The sequence below is a fragment of the Patella vulgata genome, chromosome 4 (genome assembly GCF_932274485.2).
Source record: "Patella vulgata chromosome 4, xgPatVulg1.2, whole genome shotgun sequence".
Lineage (NCBI taxonomy): Eukaryota > Metazoa > Mollusca > Gastropoda > Patellidae > Patella > Patella vulgata.
The window spans coordinates 48,935,807-48,959,882 of record NC_065882.2 but is presented as its reverse complement, the minus strand read 5'-3'; the positions used below and the strand labels follow the sequence as shown (position 1 = coordinate 48,959,882).

At 33.6% G+C, this 24,076-nt stretch overlaps 1 protein-coding gene across 6 annotated transcripts in view; it reads right to left on the bottom strand.

Moving 5' to 3' along the window:
- Positions 1-24,076, bottom strand: part of LOC126818875 (multiple C2 and transmembrane domain-containing protein 1) — a 111,844-nt gene that overhangs the window by 26,108 nt on the left and 61,660 nt on the right. For 4 of the 6 annotated variants that reach the window (XM_050546503.2, XM_050546505.2, XM_050546504.2 and 1 more), the window contains 3 exons: positions 9,223-9,328; positions 7,989-8,211; positions 2,052-2,163 (listed from right to left, as the gene is read on the bottom strand). In XM_050546503.2, coding sequence (XP_050402460.1) covers positions 2,052-2,163; positions 7,989-8,211; positions 9,223-9,328 — 441 coding nt within the window. Of the gene's footprint in view, positions 1-2,051; positions 2,164-7,988; positions 8,212-9,222; positions 9,329-15,303; positions 16,110-24,076 lie in introns of those variants that run through there. The other 2 variants (XM_050546501.2, XM_050546502.2) reach the window with 2 other exon arrangements.

The window sequence follows — 24,076 nt, the reverse complement described above, 5'->3', positions numbered from 1 at the left end:
TTTCCATTCAAAGAACCACTTTACATCTGCTGTTTAAAAATTCATGAACAAAATGTAACAAAGAGCTGGTTTTTATTCACCTACAGACTAAGTATGTTAATAAGAGAACCAATACCAAATCACTTCATTTTAGCTAGACAAATTTCCAACATCATATTTTTAATCTGGACAGCTGATTTTCCAAAAAAGATTTCAAGCCAGTTTCTAGCTGTATTCTTATTTTAAAATGTTGAGAAAGCCACGTTACTTCTTCTGTTATGCATATAATTACAGGAATTCTAGGGATTCTGTCCTGAGAAATTGACTATTGTCTCAGACTCAAAGAAGTTCCCATCAATGCCTTTCAAAACTCTAATGTAGTCTGCTTACTGTCATATCAGTGGAAATATTTATCTAATTATTAAACACATTCACAAGATCTATTACATCCGCTATTTATTGCATAGCAACCACTATTCTTCTTCACCTACAAGTCTCAAATTGGTTGCTGTGGGTTTTTTTTCGAAAATATTGTGAGTCAAGAACATATTTGTCACAAATCAAATCCTAAACATAACACAGATTAAACATCACAAGAATATTGTTAGCAAAATTTGCTGAGAATCTGGACTGTCATATTACAGAAACTCTATTTATTTAGCCTAACTGTAAGACCTTGTGAACTCTATTACAATATGGCTAGATCAGGCATAATAACAGAAGTGAATTAATGAAAGTTAAGATTAAATGATATATTTAATAGCATATTAGATTGTTTCTATAAATAGTAAATACTATTATAGCTAGGGAACAAAAATATTATATATCACTGATTTCAGTAATCCTACCAAAGCTTACAGTGTATTTATGAGAAGATAGAAGGATTAGAATGTCTCAAGACAATACTTCAACCATTTAAAACAATCATAGATATAGTCACATGTTCAATGCTAAAGAGTGACATTATGTCAGAACTACAGCATTCACTCTGTACTTCATCAAATTCCAGCTATCTAGAGTTCTTTTTAAATACAGACAACATGTATATGGGTGTTCTTTGGTTTTATTTCCTATGCAAACAACTTGTCAACACTTTCTGTGTCAGTCCCCCAGGTTTTAACCCTGATAAGTGAAAAATGGGCTTGACAAATCTGAAGGTTCTTTTGAAACCCCACCAAGATTTGACATTAGACTACTCCTCTACTTCCAACTAGTTGATTACATGAATATTGCGTTTTATGACATAATATCAATAAATCTGGTAAAATGACAGTTCTCAACCTTGTAAAAAAAATATTTAAAAGCCATAATTTTTTTTATATAAAATCAATGCAAGTTTAGTATGAAAACTAGCATATCTCTAATTACTTTCAAATTAAACTTAATGGTTCATCACACAAAATTTGGCTAATTTTGTGTTTAATTGGATCATGTTGGCTCATAACACTGACCTGAACCAATCACTTTTTATGCCAGAAAGTTTATATTGATAAGCAGTTGAAAAATTGACTTAATGAGTCAAATACTTGCCATGGGAAGATATGTATGTGATCCCTATACCAAGACTGACATAGACAAATATTCATGATATCTTGTGATAGAACTCCTTTTTAGTTGTATTCCATTCTAGAAGACACTTTTCTGAACAGGTAACATATATGTTCAATCTGATTAAAACACAGATCCTATTTTGTTTCGTTCTTTATAGTTCAAAATTTTGTTTATACTTGTCTGTACTACACTAGGATCTGGAAGAGTTGTTATATTACTTACGTTTTGGCTGAAGTGAGGGATAAGCCCATAAAACGGTCTGTTACGGCGACTTCTTGGCGTGCCATTCACGGAACTGTGTGTAAACCACTAGAAACGTCAATGCTGATTGATTATCAATGCTGGACGTCATAGGGTCAAAAGCCGCTCATACGACCCTTGACACGACCTACCAGTATAACTTGTCAGATTTTCATGTAGTGTAGGCCATCGAAAGTATAAAAAAAACGGAACGAAATATAGATCTGTATTTTAATCAGACTGATATATGTTTTACTGATTATTGATGTAAATAATCTTACCTGATCTTTTTCTTCTTGACTTTTAGGAATAATCTTACAATTCAACACTAAATATCCCATGTAGTCAGCTTTACCTCGCTGGTCACTTAACATACATTTTAATTCAGTGGCTCTGGAAATAAAAACAATAGACAATTCATTATAAGAATGTAATATTTTGTCTATTCTTTCTCCAAGAATCAACTTAATAAAATAAATGTTAATAGAGACAAAAAAGTTCTCATAACAACGGTAATCTGGTAAAATGTCAATGAGAAATCAATAGACAATCTTGTTCACAAAATATAGACAGAATTCACTACAAAGAAATGCTACCATCGCAGTCGTTGACAAAACAATTCTAGCTGTGACAAACAAGCTAAATTAAACATTTATATTCATAGAGTTTACGAAGTAATTCTTGTTTGCAGGACGATTTCCTTATAATTAACTTCAGAAATGAAGTTAAGACAGGCTTTAATCAGACCATCTTTATAATTTGACAGAGAAAAACAATCCGAGTTAATCATCGAAGAGGATAACCTATATTAAGTCTCTCTCAATTCTGTATTAAGACTTTAACATCAAGCACATAAAACAAGAAATAAATCAGACATGCGAGTTTCATTAACATCACCTTATGATTTTATCCTTCCATGTCAAGTAAGATTTCCAATAAAAAAAAAACAGATTCTATAATGAGCTAATTACATGAGTCAAGTTTAGGAATGTATATTGTTCAGTTTTGAATGTAGATCATTTATAATTAGGTGGACAAATTTCGAACACTATCTTCACTTAGTCATAAAAATAGCTGGTTTGAATTGTATTATTTAAATAGTTTCTACGCTGGCAACCTTTTAAATCTGGAGTTTATGCAATAACACTAATTCATGAAGTTATGAACTGATATGCGCAAATATCGAAAGGAACCAGGATCTGTCGGTTATAAACATGTATTTTAAGTTTCATCAAAAATCAGGTCAAAATTGTGACCTCTAGAGGGTCAACAACCTTGATATACAAGACCTTTACACTATTTGCGTACATGGGGCAGCCATTTTGTCCGACAGTTTTGGTTTGATTTTAACAAAATTCGAACTCAACCAACATTACGATGTAATGGTGATATATTCAAACGTTTTTGCAGTGAGATTTTTGGGACATAAACTTATCTTTTAAGTTTCATCAAAATCAAATCAAAATTGTGACCTCTAGAGGGTGCACAACCTTGATATTACATACTTTAACATACTATTTACGTACAGGGAGCGGTCAATTCACAAAATTCGAACTCAGCCATCATTATGGTGTAACAGTGATATCTTCGAGAAATTTTTTTAAAGGAGCTAAATCGCTAATATTTGGGACCTACAAATTGACACAAATGGGTTGCAACGTATATAATAATGTAATATGAATGTAAATAAACTGATTTACATTCAGTCGTTTCCGTTTTTACTTTAATTTCAAAGCAGTTATGTTCGGCGAAATACGCCAGAAGTTTCAAGCGAATGGCAATCTCTAGCGCCTGGCTATTCCAGTCTACACTGATATTATTTATTGCACATGCTCTCCAGATAAGAATATGGGGTCACCGTTTGACATGACTTGTGGAATATGTCTAACCTTGTTCTTGCGAGTCGTTTGTTACAAATTGCGCTGAAATGCATCATGGTACACGATTCGTGTACCAATCGTAAAATGTTTATTTTGTCATAAATATTGAATATCAGAAGCCCATCTTTTCCCAGTAAGATCACAACACCAATGTTGATTACAATTGACAAATAATTCGTGTTTTCAATGTCGAATGTTTTGGATGATATTGAGTTAGAGACTTCGCTACTTTAAATCGGATAAAAATTGTGACCTCTATAGGGGGACTACAAGCTAAAAATGTGATCTTTCGTACAATCAGTGGCCATAATCCAGGAAGTTACGGTCCGATATGTACGAGATCTTTGTGTTATAAACATACATTTCAAGTGTCATCAAAATAGGACAAAACTGTGACCTCTATAGTGTCCACAAGCTAAGAACGTGATTTTTTGTACAATCAGGTGCCATAATCCATGAAGTTACAGTCCAATACATGCCAATTTTTAAAGGAACCGAAATCTTTGGAACATAAACCTATATTTCAAGTTTCGTCAAAATTGGATAAAAATTGTGACCTATAGAGTGTTTACAAACAAATTGTGAACGGACGGACAGGGGCGACGGCAATATACGTCCACATGAAAATATGGACATATAAAAAGATAGGTTGCCAGGCAACGAAACATACGCCCACAGCAGCTTAATCGTCCGGGCAGTCAACAAGAGTTGTCACATATTTTTACTTTTTTCGGTAATGAAACATTTATAATACACTAAAATCTGATTAAGAGCAATTATCAGAAAACCATTAGAAGTTGTTTGGTTTTTACAAATTCTGCCTAATGCTAACATTTTGTATACAAAACATTTAATGTCATAGATTTAGCTGTTCAAATCATATAAATTCATTGAAAATCAATATACTTGTTCGTCTCAAGATCTTAAACTCTGGGTATCAATCTGAAGTCAATCGGATGATAACTTTAGCCTTTAGAGTGTCACAAAGTGATTAAGGGCCATAACAAAATCAATAGGTTTCTTCGTCTCGTGACCTTAAACAATGTGTATAAATTTAAAGTCAATCGGATATTAAGTTTGGCCTCTAGAGCGTTCACAAGATTTTTCATTCAAAGTGATCAAGGACCATAACTCTGGCAGTAATTATCGGAAATCGTTGAAAATCAATAGGTTTCTTCGTCTCATGACCTTAAACACTGTGTATAAATTTAGAGTCAATCAGATATTAACTTTAGCCTCTGGAGCGTCCACAAGCAATTGTGGACGCCGGACGGACGGGGGCGACGACAATATACGACCACATTTAAATGTGGGCGTATAAAAACAATTGCAAGAACTCAAACTGTATCATGTTGGCAAGAAATTATGGAAGGGCTGATCACATAACAATAAAAGTGAAAATCAAGATAAATATGTAGTTATACTACATCATGAATTATTAATATTCAAATAATGAGAACAATTTTAAAATCATCCACATAAGCTGGTAGGGGATTACTTGAATTTGATGGCTAACCATTTGAATTATTTATATACATTTATCAGATCAGATCTTGTCATGTTATCATCCACCATTAACAAAACCAAGAATTCATCCCTAAGTGATACCAACTGGGTTGTTTTTATAGCATATAATATGGTCTCAATGGTCATCAATTTCTGATAATATAACCAAATTAATAATCCCTCTGGATGTTTGGTAGCAAAGAGCAATAGAAAATAAACAAAATAATTCATCAAAATTCCATATAAATGAATTTAAATGATTTGAGTCCTCCACAATGCTTCAGTTGATACAGAATTTGTGTCATGCGCAGACCCTGGCCTTATTCGTAGACTGACACCCATAGGCCAGTGTGTGTTTTTTTGTGAAAATACCGTCGTACAGTAAGCTTCTTTTACATAAAATGGAAAAGAAAGCCATTTCTATATACGTGTAAGGTTTACTGACCGACGCCAGAAAGCAATATTTACAAAAACTTTGATATAGGAAAGACCCGTAATTGGCCGTTTGCAATTGAGGAAACAAATGGATGACTGATCCGTGCTCATGGCCCGAATTAGAATTAAGTCAAGTTTATTACGCATTTTATGTTCAAACAGATGTTATATATTAATTACGGGACTATTAACACAAAAGATTTAAATGGTCTATCCTATTTACATTCAACTGCCGACTGGACAGTTCTTTGCGAGGTTGATATATCGTCTGCTATATCTGCATGCTACCCTACTCGACACAAAACACGGTACTATGTTGGTCTTTGAAGCTGTCGACTTGAAAATAATTCCAGCTAATAATACTATAAATAGTATGCAATATGCAAATAAGATTGTTTATGCGTACTGTTAGCCAATAGCTATTGTAAATTTCCCCGCGTTTAGAGGGCTCTAACCAATGATAAAATAGTTGTTTGGTGCACAGGGTAAAACTTCAGCCATTTTTATAAAATTTTCCTCTTGATGGGATATGAATAACAGAAAGAATAAAACGACAATCAAGGTGAATCTGAATATTTTTTAAAACCGTTTTTTTCTGTTAATTGTAACCACATAAATCGTCTTGGCTCAGCTTTTGGCACTCATTGAAATTTTAATCCAATCAGTTTATTTTGCCGCAACCAAGAAGAAGAACGATACATTTGTGTCCATTTGATCAATTTCTAATTCAGTATTTGGTTCAGAGAACACTATTGAATGAAAATATGTAACTGGACTCGGTGCATTCTATACAGCGTACCATTTTTTGTTTTCTTTTCTTTTTTTTTTTAGATGTGCTACGGCCGTGTTTAAATTTTAATATCGTCTTGAATAATTCTTTTGTGGAACCGCAGGTCACATCTCTAACCCATTCCATTATTTACTCTTATGCTCTATTTCATGGATTGTGTGCGAGCTTGACATATATCGTCTGCTACAACGCAGTATATCGTCAATAAAACGATACAAAAATAATTTAGACACGATTTGAAATTATTCATTTATTACGAATGCTACATGCAACTTACAACAGGAGTGGCATTCAAGAATACTTTTTGTATAAAGAGAAAAAAAGGAAAAACCCCATTTTCCCTAGCATTTACCATGTTAAGACCCGTGTTGAAAAAGGCCAGACTAAATGACAGTTAGGTTCGAATTTTGTGAAAATCAGACAGAAAGTGCCCGACAAAATGGAAAATGGCAGCTACCCGTATAGATAGTGTAAAAGTATGTAATACCATTGTTGTGGTCACATTTTTTATCCAATTTTGATTAAACGTAAAATATGTGTTTATATTCCAAAAATCTAGGTTCCTTTCAATACTTGCATGTATTAGACCATAACTTCCTGGATTGTGACCCTTGATTATGTTTTAAACTTGTTCTCTGTCCATCTCTATAAATGCATGAATAATGCTGCCCCAGACTACCTCGCTGATCTCATAAAACAGCAAGATTCTGAACACCGTACACGATCATCAAGCAAAGATCTCCTAAAATTGCCAACATCAAACCTAGTTACCTATGGTGATCGAATGTTTTGCATTGCTGCTCCAACTTTGTGGAATGAGAAACACTTGAACACTTCCATTAAAAGTGCCAAAACATTACTTGACTTTAGAAAAAAGTTAAAAACCCACCTTTTTCGACATGCGTATCCAGAGTTACATTAAAAGCGTTTAGAGCACGCCTCGGCATGGAATAGGCGCTATATAAATGACTTTATTATTATTATTATTAAAATGTGTCCGTATCTTCGATGGCAACAGCTTGTTATCTAATTTTGATGAAACTTAAAATATGTTTATAACCCAACGATCTTGGTTCCTTTCTATATTCACGCATATTGGTCCATAACTTAGCGGATTGAGGCCGCTGATTGAACGGAAAATTGCGTTTTTAGCTTGTGGACCTTCTAGAAGTCACAATTGTTATCCAATAGGAGCAACAACAACATACATACATTAGAAAATGTGTGCGTATCAAAATACGACTTATTTAAAGTGAATAGTTGCTGTATGCTAATAATAAAGCTTCACATGTATCTACATAATAATTCTCTAATGCTCATAAATGATTATTTAGTTATAACCTATACTCATCCATATTATTACTGTAATATATAACTGTTTATTCCTTTGATGTCCGCAGGACAAATAATTCTCGCAAAGATTCAAACAATTTTGTAATTTTAACATTGATTACAAGAGTATCAACAATTTACCAAAACCATGCTTTGAATGAAAAGTCTAATGAATCAATTTATAGTTCTGGCTACTTCGCCCATGAATAATGTACATATTCATCAAACAGGCCTTTAATCGATCGACTCCTGTATAAATAACATAATATACTTACTTGTTTAATTCTAAAGTTGAAAGATCAATCTCAGCAGAGCCCATAGGATCATCAGTCATTCCACGATCATAGTCAAAGACTTTCATTTGCAGAGGTTTAAAGATGTCTTCCACAGGCACAGTAAAAACATCCTCCCATCTTGGATTCAGATTTTTATACACAGTACGACTCTTGTACACTTGTTTACCATTATATTTAAATTTCACATAGGGATCACTGGTACCTGTATAATATTTAATAATAATCACTCTAATGTGAATATGGTAAGTCATGACTAAACGTCTACTATCACAAGTCTGTATTCATTCTGCAACAGAACATCAATATATTAAACATATTTTTCAATTGAAATATGTACATACCAGATGGTACAACAGTTCAGTGTCAAATATATCATTATTTATCATAGATAAAATATGAATAGAATAAAGCATTACAAACCATCACATCACCTTGTTAAATACGGTAGAGGTTTTCACCAAGGTTAACTAGGACAACCTCAAAACTTATTTTAATTTAAAATTTGACATATTTCATGATTATTTAATTATATTTAATTAGAACTTTAAATCAGTTGGCAGCATGCACATTAAACCTGTACTATTAACTCTGGCGCCGACAGAAAACTTTATCTGTAATAACTAAAATTTGGTCGTCTTCTAGTTCTTCCTTATGGTAATATTTACTTTACAAAACATGTACTGGTAATCTGATGGCAAATTTTGTTGTTGTCGAAAAGCGTTGAAAATAAATAGGATTCTTCGTTTCATGAACATAACGCTGTATCCTTTTCAAATAAATCGGGAAATAACTTTACCAACTAGAGGGTCAACAAGTGATCTCATGAGCATAAACCTTGTGCATAAATATAAAAGCACTCAAGAGATATCTCCGACATCTTGAGCATCCACAACTTTTTCCAAAGTACTCATAGGCAATAACTCTAGAAGGAAATATTGGAAAGTGTTGAAAATCAATTCGCTTCCATGTATGATGAAAATAAGTTACTGTGAATACATTTCACAACAATTAGATGAACGCTTTATGCCCTAGAGCGTCCACAAGCTTTTTCAAAGTGATCAAGGGACATGAAGTAATAATTGAAAATCAGTGTACTGTGTATAAATTTCTAGAGCATCAACAAGCAATTGAAATGTGGTGATTTGAAAAGAGCTTATGAACTTTGCTTTAAAAAATTAGAAAATAAATAATTGTTCTATAAACTAAATCTTACCACAGCTGTCTCGGACAACCAAATCACGACCCTCCTGTAGTCGAACTTCCAGCACAAAAAAAACATGTTGCGTTTGGGCATTTTGTCGCTGTCTGGTGGAACTCTCCTGAAAAGCAAATAATACATGCATTATTATTTTGCATTTTATACAATTAGCTGTATAAATTGTTAAATTAGGACCTTGTGAATATATTGTCTAAATACCATATATAAAGTAAGTCTTTCTCAAACTTCATTATATTAAATCAGTCACATAGACAAATAAACTGGAACTGAGAATTTTGACAGCAACAAACTGAGATTTATCCAGATCTAGTGCAAATAACTCTTTAACAATACCAATCATGGATATTCACTGAACAAAGCAGTTGAAATAACACCTCAAGTTATATAATACAGATGAAATGGAGTCAACCATCATACATTTATATAAGCTATTATTTACAAATGCAAATTGACACCTATTGCATCAACTGATCATTATTTGCAAATATAAAATGTTAAAAATCAAAATAGTTCCAGGCAACTAATTGCTTGGATATCAATTCTATTTTGTAGTTCAGAGAATCCTTGTCTAGAAATTTAAATGTCATATTATTCAAATTATATTATCAAATACGTGTACGGTATACAAATTCCCAATCGGATGATGTTCAAAGCTTTAGTTTAAAAAATTGAAGCACTGGCCTACTTATAGATTAAAGCAATTTGCATGAGCATTTGACACCATTGGAAAACCACTAAAACATTTGCACAATTGTGACCTGTAAATTTTGAAAATTGAGTTATTGTTATCTTCACATTCGCCATCTCAATACCTTCAAAATGATGTATGGTTGGTTTAAATCAGGCAAAAATTGATTGAGCTGTGTCCATTTGAAGCTGCACAAGCAAGGAAAGTAAGTTTTGGAAAAAGCCTAGTTAAAGATGTTGATATGTTCCAAAACAAAATCACATAGCAACCATGCCGTTTATTTGCTATTTTGTTGTTTAATATTTTATTGTAAGGGTTTTCAGGGGTGCTGAGACTGAAGACGAAAATCTTAGTAAAATTCCTCGCCAACTAGAATATTTATCTCATGCAATGAACTCTTAACAAAACATCCACACTTTCTATGATAGTGTTATAATTTAGAATAAATGAGAATAGTCCATACATTAGTAATCTATATGTTTTGTATATTATAACTTTGGTCAGAATAACTTCAGTTAATCATTTAATTAGCACCTTAGTGCCAGTGTTCAGTTGATTAAGATTGTTGATTGGGTAATCAAGTTTAGTTTCTTGATCATCAAAGAAGCCGTCACACGACTAAATTAAAATAAGGTTTTGTGCGTACGATAGGTCTCTTTATTTTCAAATACCGTAACGGTATCAAAATTGAATCCCTGATAGAAAGATAAAAATTTCAATTTCATTTGTAAGAAATGCTTATGTTCACTTTTGTGTATTTTGACGGCAGTTTTAATGACACAAATAATGGCGGATTCGAGAATAGTCACTTTTCGACTCGGTTGTTCTCATTTTCCGACCCATGGTGATAATAGAATTTAAAACAATAATATCCAATTATGCTTTATACTTTGCGACAGTAAATGGGATTCGGCTATCAGTAAAATTCTCTTCGAAAAGAAAATTATTGGCCATTTGGTTTATTTCCATTTAGGTCTATAAATTATTTTTTTAAGACAAAACAAGATATCAAATAATAACCGTTTGGATTAATTATTTGGAATAATGATTTGTCGACGGCCTTATCATTGGTAATTATCATTAAACTAATCATTAATCTGTGACAATTGATTAGTATTACTCAATACACAATCCGTTTGTTGATTAATTTACAGTAGCGGTATTCCGACACATGGTTAAGGTTAACACTGAAAGGCAATCTAGACATGATCAGAATTTTAAGGTTTTATTCTGCTACTTCTGAGAGAGAGTCGCATGTAACCCAAAACATTATCGCCAAAATCAAGACAGCCATGATACCATAATGTTTGGTACGGGTGCCTGGGCCAACCAGCAAACAAATTGGGTGAACTGCATAGCAACAAGCGGATTTGGTTTGTGGGGTTTTAAAACTTATTCATATTTATAAACTAGAGATTCCCCGCTTTACAACGATGCTAAGTATTGACTGGTCGTCCCGCTGCGAGCGGAGAAATATAACTTATTTCGCTGAGAATTTTGAGAAAAAAGACAGATTTATAAATACGGTACTCTTACAAAACGTTAAAATAAAGGTGTTTTAATATATTTTATTCCTATTTTGATCTTTTGGGTCGATAGATAGTATATTTATAGACTCATATTTGTGAAAATTTCAATTTCGATCAAAATCAATATTTTCACTTGTTTTAACTCTAGCTCATTATTAGTTTTTGCGCATTCTGACTCATTTTGCCAGCACAGGTCACAATTAGTATACTGAATGATAAAATGTATGTATATCTCAATAACTTGAATAACTGTGTGAAAGATTTATCTCAGATTTTGCATACAATCATATTTGGACATTCCCAATGTAAGTTTATAGCCATGTAATGTTAAATGAAAAGCTGTAATGCCGATGTAAAAACAAGTATAAATACATTTTTTAAAAAATGAATAAGTTTTGATAAATAACTTAAGTTCTGTTTGACACTACCAGGTTATTATGGTTTAAATTAGATAGTGCTGCAATTTTGTTGTATAAGAAGTCAGTATTGATGTATATTACCATATGCCACAAACAAACCAACAATGCACTTCTGAATTTCAGACAGAAAATTGAATAAGAACACAGTTATTACATGAAACAAAGGAATTCAATTCGATTATTTTTGCTTGTAACAGTTAAAAAAAAGGGTTAAAGTGTCACAAGGATGTATATTGGAGACTGCAAATGCTGCGAACAAGGGATATATCTTTAGAATAAATAGGTGTGCACTCAAATTTACGATATCAGCATGTGTCTATATACTATAAGTTCCGGTGATAAGATCACACTACATGATAAACAATGACTGTAATATGACAAGAGGCAAATAAGGATAGGCGTTGGGTTTGTTTTGCCAAATTTAGATACTTAATATTAACAAAAAAGTGGGTGTGAGACGACCCTAGGGGGTCGGAGCATGCACCAAAATAAATGGTTGCTGTCTTTTACGGTATAAGGAATAAATATGCAAAGTTCCAAGATGATCCATTCATGCACCAAAATCAATAGTTGTCGTCCTTTGGGTATAAGGAATAAGTATACCAAGTTCCAAGATAATCCATTCAGAAGTGTGGCCTTCAGCGATGGTGCGGGCTTCAACTAAGGGTATGCAGGGTCTCGCCAAAATTTTTTTGAAAAACAGACTTCTGGATATGCAGTCTGGCAGCATTTCAGGCACTGATCATCGAAATATATAGATCTGACTAGATACCGCCTGACCACTAGTTTATCCGATCAGAGTGAAAAGTGTCGAACGAAGGGACTTGCCAACCTCAACAAACATCAAAGTAGCGAGCTCTTACGGAAGGGTATGGGGGACCTCCCCCAGAAAATTTTGAAAATAAACAGAGCCGGAAATGCAGTCTTACAGTATTCAGGCACCGATTGTCGAGATAAGAGTTGACCGGATACCGCCTGTCGTCTGATCACTAGTTTATCCAACCAGAGAGGAAAGTATCAAACAAACGGACTTGCGTACCTCAACAAAGCCCCCGAAAATTTGAAAAATAAACTGCCGGAACTGCAGTATTTCAGACACTGATCGTCGAAATAAATAGAGCTTACCTGATACCGCCTGTCACCAAATCCCTAGATTATCAGACCAGAAAGGAAAGTGTCAAACAAACGGAGTGAGTGAATCAAAGTGAATGAATATTTTGCTACAATATTTTGAGAAATAGGCTGCTGAAAATGCAGCCTGGCAGTATTTCAGACACTGGTCGTCGAGATAAATAGAGCTGACCAGATAAGGTCTGGCGCCAAATTAATAGCTTCCGAACAGAGAGGGAGGTGTCAAACGAACAGAGTGAGTATATCAAAGTGAATGAATATTCTTGCCGTGTTGAACCCATACCCAAAAATTTCGAGGATCGTAAAAAGCACTTGTGATTTACGTGTTATTGTTTATAGTAGGTTTACAGCAGGATGGGTTCGTTAAGAAATCACTCAAGACTCTACAATGTGCAAGTTTATGACCGAGTGAGAATGTTGGATTTAATCACTATAGAAGATACTGATTACGAAACATATCACATATTTTTTTTTTTTTTTTTTAAATTATTGGGGTGTGGGGGGCAAACAGGGCAGACCAGATTTATGGGGGACCAAATGCCCTCCTTTGCCCCCCCCCACTCCTTGGCGCCGCCACTGAGGTCATCCTTAGGGCAAAAAGAAAATTGGCATGGCTCTGCCCCAGGGGGGCTGTAAATGTACCACAAACAATAGAGATGTTCCTCAGGGTATAAGGAATAAGTATGCAACGTTTCAAGATAATACATTAAGAGATGCAGCTGTGGACGACAAATAAATACAAGAAATGGGCGTGGATGTATAAAAATATTAATTTTTTCAAACATTGTCTTCCGTATACTTGGAATGCTCACACTGCAAATTATTGTGGGTCATTAGTACAACAAAAACTTAAATATAATTAAAAAAATTGATGGAAATGCAAGCATTTTGTTTTTTTCATCAATTTTCCCACTGCTTTTAATGTTAATTCCAGTCTCTTTGCCAGGATCCAAATACATGTATTTTACAAATTTTCTTCTGTTGATTATTTTCGCACATTTGACATTTTGCCTTTAAACATGTATGAGGTTGCAAATGGAAATCTTGAGACACACATCACAAACTAAAAGTATCATATACTAGTAAACATTTAACTATCCTGTCGTAGGGCAAAGGAATTTGTAATGTTTAAGTAAATGAGTTCACACGTACAGTGAAATAATTACATTCATGGTAAGATCTAACAATAGGTTTCTACAGGTACAATAGTTTAATACGACCTACACTGTGAATGACTCCATCACTTTTATTCTAATTAACAGAATCTCTACTAATTCTATTTCAGGTCACAATTCTATGGAATACCATTACTGTTTATTACTGAGCGACTTTCAACTAGTCATTATTAAGCAATATAATGACTAAAGAAGCCTAGTCGAAATGTTTGCTTGGTAATGACTAGAGAAACCTAGTCGAAATGTCGCACAGTATTTGTATTCCATAGATTTGTGAACTGTATACTCCACTTCAATTACTAAATGCCAGTGAAACAATTTAATTCTATTCCATTATCAGGTTGTGAGTTGTAGAAATTGCTGATTTGAACATACCGGTAGTCAAAATCAGCTACATGTTTAGAATAGACCTAGTTGGGCTATCAAGATGTTAAATCAAAGATCACAACATTGTAAATGGGGTGTTATACTTTTCTAAATATAAGAATTTATAACACTGAAAGAATATTATAGGTTGAAAGATATTATGGTTTTCATGCAAACTAATAAGAAACATAATCTATATCAAAATTATATGATCTTGTCAGTTAATAAAGCATCAAATCATATTACGGAAAAGTTGTAGGTATTGACATCATTATACTGTATGCTATATTAACCCCATGTATAATAATCAGCAGACCAAGTCAACAGCCTAGTTAATGGATCATATAAATTGGTAATCTCATTCTCAGATCGGTGATATAATCAGTGAAACAAACAGTAAAAGACTATTTTATAGGTTAAACATCTTGTTAATAAGAACAGGACTAGCTTCCCTAAGCTAGCAACCATCCTGTATCTGAATTTTTTACTAACATTTCAAAAATATCAAATCAATAATTTCATGTCCCTGGTGTGTAAAACAAAACATGTACTTACAGTAATGAATGAACATGAATATTTTTCTACATGAATATCAAGTCTATCTGATACTTCTGTCATTTTCCAGTAAATAATTGAACACAAAACAAACTGTTATAATTCAAAAGGAGGAAATAAAGTAATGCTTTTACAAACTGACCTACTTGAATTGTAATAATACACGTAGAACTGAATAACAGTGAATTGTATAATATGAATAAATAAATTACCTGGGAAGTATAACTGCTTGTCCTATGGGAGAAAAAATCACTATCATCTTCTGATAGGTTAAACACACCTGGTCCATGTTTTTGTGGAATAAGACGAGATGATCTCATATAATAGTCATCGTCTATGTCTGATTCTTTATCACTGGTATTTACACTGGTAGAATGACCGTGATCAGAATAAACCGACCGTCTGGAAATACCTAAACCACGTCCTTTGACTTTTTGTGTTTTTCTATGCACTGGAGAAGCTTCTGTACTCGTTGACTGTCCAATAGATAAATTTGATCCATTGCGGTCACTTCCTGAACTACGCCCAGAACTATCCCTATCTGAATCATACTGTTTGATTTTATCCACAGGGTGTTTAGATTTTGTGACGGCACAATCGTAAGAGTGACGTCTAACGTGTCCATGAATTAAACAGTCTAATTTTGGTATCTGTAAGGAAGTTCCCCGTGGCTTCACTTTATGAGTGGCACCTGCTGGTAACGGAACACTGGAAGCAACATTCACTAAATTACCCAATGATTGAGTGACAGCCTCATCATACTTAAGTTGTCTAACTTTATCCCGGGGTCTAGGAGCTCTTTCAGTTGAATCACTCCTCCGGTGTCTACGAAGTAAGAAAGATGGTAGATATTTGTTGAATTGTGATTGATCTGACATGGTGGTTGTCTTCTCCACAAACTCCAATCAGGCTGGATAAGATAATTGGCATCCTATTTACTAAAAGTTCAAATCCTCATTCTGTCAATATATGGTGATAACCTAGTGGTGAGATCAACGAGGGTATTAGATCACATGTATATCACTAATAAATCACACGTATATAACTATCTGTGATTTAAAAGTGATCAATTTGCCTGAAGTCATGAAAACTAAAATACATACTATATATAAGTAACATTGACTAATTGCTAACTAGCCATTTACTCTTTTCATAAATTTGTGAAAACTAATTATCCATCCTAGTCTATATGGATCCAAACAATTCATAAATTATTCTTATCATGTTGATCTTAATTTATCTCTTTCTATTATCTCCTCTATTATCTCCCTTATTATACTGGGAAAATATAGCAGTCGATTAGGCAGTCACTTATAGTAATAGTATACATTATCAATACAGATATATACACCAACGCTCTTGTAGGAACAGCTATCCAATGAAAACACAAAGACTATATTCCACTTACTGATACCAAACTATGACTTGATCCATTCTACATTCATCTAACATTGGCTATGATAGCAACCAAACTATAAAACAGCCTCTACATTTTTTATTTTCTTATTGAATGATATAACCAATGAAAATACCACACAGAGATCGATAGAATTCCAATGATCTATCATCCCAATTGATTAAAATTTTCGTCTGTAACAACAATAGGCTAATACATCCCAACAAAACTGGTATTTAAATGTTGTGATAGTGCAGCCAATCTTAACATATAATACATGTCTCTAGTAAAGTAGAAATCCTGTGGTCTCATACACTGAGATTAGAATAGCTACTGAAACCATCACAGAGTATTAGCTCTATTCATACTGCTGAGCTGTGTCATTTCAAATTGACCTTACTTTTGTTCATTCAATCCATCTCTTATTAAGTAGATGTCAATAAATACTAGCTTATAGCCTGGAACCACATTATTGAAATCATGGATACCTTAATTCTCCAATACAAAATCTTTATCAGACTATTTGCACAAAATGCACTACCATTTTCCGATAATAATCAAATTTTATTTCATAAATGGCTACCAGTAATACGGTAAGGGAAAGAATAAATGTCATAACAATACATCACACTTATAGAAATACAAATGACATGTCCCAAGTCCGAAGTAATCTCTATTTTGACCATTTGGACAGTAGACATACATGATACATGCCAAGTGGAATTTGCCAATCAATATAACTTCTTCTCAGACTTGCATACCATACATTTACAAATCAAAAGTACTCAACAGCAATTTTAGTGATACAAATTTAAAATTACAAGATTTCTCGATTTAATACAGTCCACATTAATAATTTCAGGTCCATAGATACAGTAGTTCAGCTCTGAACACTCGCCCTCTACGTTCAGGAACAGGACTATTGACTCCTTGTCAAAACTTTTTGAATACCCAGTTATATTTATCGCACAGCTTTCATGAGTTAACAGGTTTAAACATCGAGACTGCAGGTCAAGATGTTAAACCTGTTAACGAATGAAGCGTGCTATAAATGACTTGTAACATTGACACCTGCTCAACATGCTTGTTGTTATTGCACAGAAAACCCACCCCACTTCTCTATATGATTCCTACTAAAACTAGTGTAAACCAGCAAAATAGTGCAATAACATTGAACATGTCTAGTTATTGCACGGTTAAGCTCCACCCAATCTACTAGAGGGAAAACAATCTGCTTATTCAAAGAAAAGAACAAAGGAAGATTTCCCGTCCATGTTACATTTAAATTTATTGCGCAACTTTTTACTGCTAAATGGTTGCGTGTCAGTCCATATGAACGCCTGTACAATGTAAAGGAACATTTTAGTGAGAAAATAAGACCTAGCTGACCATGCTAGTGTCAGTATGCGTGACACAACATGTTATAAAAAATACGTCCCCTCCTGCCAGGTAATATAGGTCAATACACAAATTTAAGAATGTCAGCGATACAAACAAAATTTAGGTAACCAGGGGAAAAAAATTGGTAGCCAAAGACAGCAGATTGTTAAAGCTTTTCTGGACATATAATATATATCTGAAACAGAAAATCCTAGAATACTGAAAATCAATAGGGTCCATCCTCTCAGATATAAATGCTTCACTCTAAATTTGAAATCGGAAGGTTACATAATGGTGAATATTATTCGGGGGTTGTCTTTTCATGACCCCAATTCAGTGTGAATCATTGGGGACCCCAATGATTCACACTGAATTTGAAAATAATCAAACTTTGGAATGAATTACCCAGAGACATCAGACAGTTTACCCAATTATCTCAGTTTATATCTCAGTTTATATCTATATAATCTAAAGACTCATCTACTTAGAGAATCATGAGTGCATGTACCATTGTGTAAATATGTCTGTATAGTGCTTAGAAATAACTTTTGTTATAATGTAGCACTTTAAAAATTGAATGATAATAATAATCAATTAAAGATAGGTTGCCAGGCAAAAAAACAAATCCGCCCACAGTAGCTAAGTCGTCTGGGTAGTCAACAAGGGTTGCTGCATATTTTTTTCTTTTGTCAATAATGTTAACATTTGCAACACACTAAAACTAGATTACAAATAACAACCCATTAAGTAATTATCAGAAATCATCAGAATTTTTTTCAATTGTTTGTCTATTAACTTGAGCCTCTAGAATGTCCACAAGATATTTCAAAGTGATCAAGGGTCATAACTCGGGCAGCAAATATCAGAAATTGTTGAAAAACAGTAGGCTTCTTCGTCTCATGATTGTAAACAGTGTATAAATCTAAAGTCTATTGGATATTAACTTAAACATACATTATGCAAGAGCTACATATGTCTATTGCAGGTCTTTCTTTGGGCCTGAAATATTATATAAACTATTAATTAGACATTTATAAACAAAACAAGACCATAATCAACTCTCGATGGCATCGGACACTCGAGATTTTAACTATATTAGAACGGTTCCCCATTTAAAAATTTAATCTAACCAGCGGCTGACAGGCAGGATACGCCCACATTTTGCAGGAGATGAAAGAGAACAAGCTAAAAACAGATTTTACGCAGATTTTTTTTACAATCAGGGCCCAGGGGCAATAATCCAGAAAGTTAGGGTCTGAAATGCACAAATATCAAAAGGGACTGAGATCTTTAGGATATAAAGATGTTTTAAGTTTCATCATATCAGATAAAAATTGTGACCACAACCTTCATATTACATATTTTTACACAATTTGCGTACAAAGAGCTGCCATTTTGTTGGGCAGTTTCATTTCAATTCTCCGGAAATTCGAATTCAACCTTCATTATGGTGGAATGGTGATATATTTAAATGGTTTTTCAAATCAGAAAAAAAAATTGTGACTTCTAGAGAATCTGCAAGCTAAAAATGCGATTTTACGAACAATCAGGGGCCATAATCCAGGAAGTTACATTCGGATATGCACAGTTATCAAAAGGAACCAAGTGTGTGTAATGGTGATATATTGACACGTTTTTTTTAAATCGGATAAAAATTGTGACCTCTAAGCTTTGTACAATCTAGGGCCATAATTCAGCAAGTTACGATCTGATATGCGCAAATATCAAAAGGACCCAAGATCTGTGGGTTATAAACATGTATTTCAAGTTTTATCAAAATCAGATCAAAATTGTGACCTCTAGGGGGTCCACAACCTTGACATACCAGATGTTACACTATTTGCGTACAAGGGGCAGCCATTTTGTCCGAGAGTTTGGGTCCGATTTTCACAAAATTCTACTGCAACCAACATTACTGTGTAACGGTGATATATTCAAACTTTTTTGTAAATCAGATAATTGTGACCTCTAGAAGGAGCACAAGTTAAAAACTCGATTTTTCGTACAATCAGGGGCCATAATTCAAGAAGGTACGATCCGATATGCAAATATCGAAAGCAACCAAGATCTTTGGGTGATAAACATGCATTTCAAGTTTCATCAAAATCGGATCAATATTGTGATATCTAGAGGGTCCACAATCTTGACATACCAGCAGATGTTTACACTATTTGCGCAGAGGGGCGGTCATTTAGTCTGGCAGTTTTAATCCGATTTTCACAAAATTCGAACTCAACCAACATTACATTGTAACGGTGATATATTCGATCAGTTTTTTAAATCAGATAATAATTGTGACCACAAGCTAAAAACTTGATTTTTCGTACAATCAGGGGCCATATGTTTTAAGTTTCATCAAATCAGATAATAATGAATCTATAAGTCTCTCGAGCATCCAAACGATTGTTCAAAATGATCAAGGGTCATAACTCTGGCAATAAGTATTGGAAATTAATTGTCTCATGACCTTAAAAACTGTATAAATTTATATTAACTTTAGCCTCTATCGCGTCCACAAGATTTTTCAAAAGGCTTATTCGTCTCATGATTGTAAACACTGTGTATAAAGTCTATTAGATATTAACCTTAGACTCTAGAGCAGTGATTCTCAACTGGTGTGCCGCAAGATCTTCCTAAGTGTGCCGCTAAATTTTGAATGGCACACTAAGAAAATGCGAAAAACCACATGATCATATTGAGTATTAAATGGTGTCTGCTGATGAAGTTCATAGCTGTGTTTTTCTTTATTTAGTTTCAGTCATTCTATGTGTCTATGACTTGTCTCTGTCTACTGTTGTATGTCGTTTGTCTTGCCATGTTTCTATTTTGCAAAATTCAAATATTTTTCATATATATTTAGCCAGGTCTGCCGCTATGTTTTCCTGTGTTCCAAGGTGTGCCGTTGGCAAAAGAAGGTTGAGAACCACTGCTCTAGGGTGTCCACAAGATTTTTCAAAGTGACCAAGGGCCATAACCATGGCAATAATTATCGGAAATTGTTGAAAATCTTCTGTCTCCTGACCTTAACTTAAACAATGTGTAAAAATAATTAGTCAATCGGATATCAACTTTAGCCTCTAGAGCTTGTGGACGCCAGAAACATGGGGGCAACGGCAATATACAACTACATTTCAATTGCTGATGGATGAGTGGAAGGACTGAAATGTGGGTTTATAAAAATTATGCACTATTTGGAACAGTGTAGGTAATATAAAACGATGTGAAAAGCTAAATATACATTGTGAATTTGCTGCTTAAGTGTTGTTTACCAAATAATGTTCAGTGACAGTTTGTGAGAAATATTTTTTGGGACATTTTCTTTTACCTTCATTTATATATAAGACGAACGGTTCACTTCCATGGAAAAAAAGTATTAACTTATACCCGTAAAAATAAGATAATACCCAATAGGCAGTTATGCCACTTTCAAATAATTTTAAGTGTAGCGTTTATGAAGGTATATATCATACACGCAATATTATATCTATTGGTTCTTTTATCATAATTTATAATTGAGCTGCATATACCACAGAAAATTTGTTAGCATCAATACTATGATAATTAATCATTTTAACCTAATTTTATTTCCATCTGAATCAATCATAAATCATTTATTCATAATAGAAAATGTTTTCAAATATTAATCAATTGTTTAATTTTACAATGTATTTACTGAGTTTAAGTACACCTGAAAGTAGAAATCAATGAACTTTAACAATCAATACATCTGTAGATTATATTCAAATCTGTAGATTGTAAAATATAAAACTTCCTGATTAATCCACAATCAATTAATATGTTACAACTTCGTAGACATAAAAAAACCATCATACAGACATCATGTTGCTATGTATACAACTTCATGGGTTATATAAATCATTATGTAACTTTATTATTGATAAACTGAATTAGATAATCTTTAATATTCAACACCACATAATGCACACAGTATAAGGAAGAGGATAATTATAGTAAGCTTTATTGCAGGTGTATAAAAATCATAATCAAGTAATGACGGTCTGGTCCATTCGCCCATCAACAATTACCTTGTTCGCCCGATACAGACTGCAACTGTTGATAGATTTTTCTTTTCAAATTTGGGGTCATGACAAACTCTATTGATATTCATCATTCTGTTACCTTAATTCCTACCCTTTCCCGAAAACCTTGTTAAGTATCAAGGTCGAGAAAAAGATGACCAATATCAATTTTCAACATCCCTTCTGAAAATGTTATGTGATAGTGGCTACAGTATTTAATTAGGTGAGAATCATTTGGGTATACCCAGCATTCTGTGCCTCTATTCCAGAGGTAGACTGCTTACTATTTTCAAACCAGCGGCTGCCAGGCAGGATACGCCCACATTTTCGAGAGATGGATAGAGAACAAGCTAACAAGAAAGTGATTTTTCCTACAATCAAGGGCCATAATTCAGGAAATTACAATTCGATATGCGCATATATCGAAAGGAACTGAGATCTTTGTGTTATAAACTTACATTTCAAGTTTCAACAAAATCGGATAAAAATTGTGACCTCTATAGGGTCCACAACCTTGATATACCATATTTTTACGATATTTGAGAACGGACGGCGGCCATTTTGTCTGTCAATTTTGGGCCGATTTTCACGAAATTCGAACTCAGTCATCCTTAGGGTGTAACGGTGATATAATAGAATGTTTTTTTTAAATCGGATAAAAATTATGACTTCTATAGGGTCCACAAGCTAAAAACGTGATTTTTCGTACAATCAGGGGCCATAATTCAGGAAGTTACTGTCCGATATGTGCAAATATCGAAAGGAACTGAGATCTTTGGGTTATAAACTTATATTTCATGTTTCAACAAAATCGGATAAAAATTGTGACCTCTATAGGGTCCACAAGCTAAAAACGTGTTTTTTCGTACAAACAGGGGCCATAATCCATGAAGTTTCGATCCGATACATGCCAATATCGAAAGCAGCCGAGATCTTTTGGGGATAAACCTATATTTCAAGTTTCGTCAAAATCGGATAAGAATTGTGACCTGTAGAGAGTCCACAAACAATTGTGGACGGACGGACAGGGGCGACGGCATAATACGTCCACATGAAAATGTGGGCGTATAAAAACCTTTAAAAGGCGATATAGATTGCAAATATTTGGTGTGAAACATTGGCATTATACGTGGATTCATCCTGTCAATATTCAGCATTCCATGACCTTGTGTTCCAGAGTTACTTCCATTTTTTGAAAACAAAACAGATTTGTATTTAACAGATTTTGTTCAAATTTTAAAGGACAATATTGGTGTCAGCTATTATCACATGTGATAGAACTGATTAAACACATTACAAATATAATTTTAACACAAAGATCAGTGCTACGATAGATGTGTAACAAAGATTTCAAGAAACGTAAGTGGTGAAAGCAAAAGGAAAACACAAGTTATCCTTCATATAACTGACTGTCACTGAAGTAACAAGCAATAACAGATACACAGGTGAATTTCTGCTCACTGATAATTCCTTTAAAGACCAAAAGTTGTTATATGACACTGTTAGACGATATCTGATAATTAAAAAAAATAAGAGAAAACAAGAAAAATAGAAATAGCCTGTACATATTCCCTTGTTTTTATTCATTCTATATTTAATAAAAACATGGTAATGCACAGACTTTTTCTATATTTTTCGTTTTCTTTTATCTAGTGACAGTCAGTTCTTCTTGAAGAATATTACACACCTCACCATCATAGTAGTCCCTTATTAAATATGTCAACACAGTGGAAGGAAAATTACATTCCTGACAAATCTATATGGCACAAAATTAAGCAAAACATTTACACAGGCCTGTACACTGGACCGTGGTACGTTTCATGAGAATTCTACACATATTATAAGACCATTTATTATCCACTCTAAAGACAGAAAAATATGTCAGTTTACAGGCATGAACAAGGTGAAAATTAACAGCTTGTCAAAGATTTGGAATAAAGCTAACAGTTAATTAACTTATATCTCACTGCATTTAATGTTTGACAACAGGGTAATAAATATTTATGTCACATTAAATTTATATGCATTATGTCAAATTTAACTGACAGTTCTCGCGATAATTATAGTTAAAACAAGCCAACAGTGAGGCTGATGTCCCCTGCCGAAATCCCAAAATAAATAGATGACACATATTAATTAATCGCACATTTATTTTTTTCAAAAGTATCG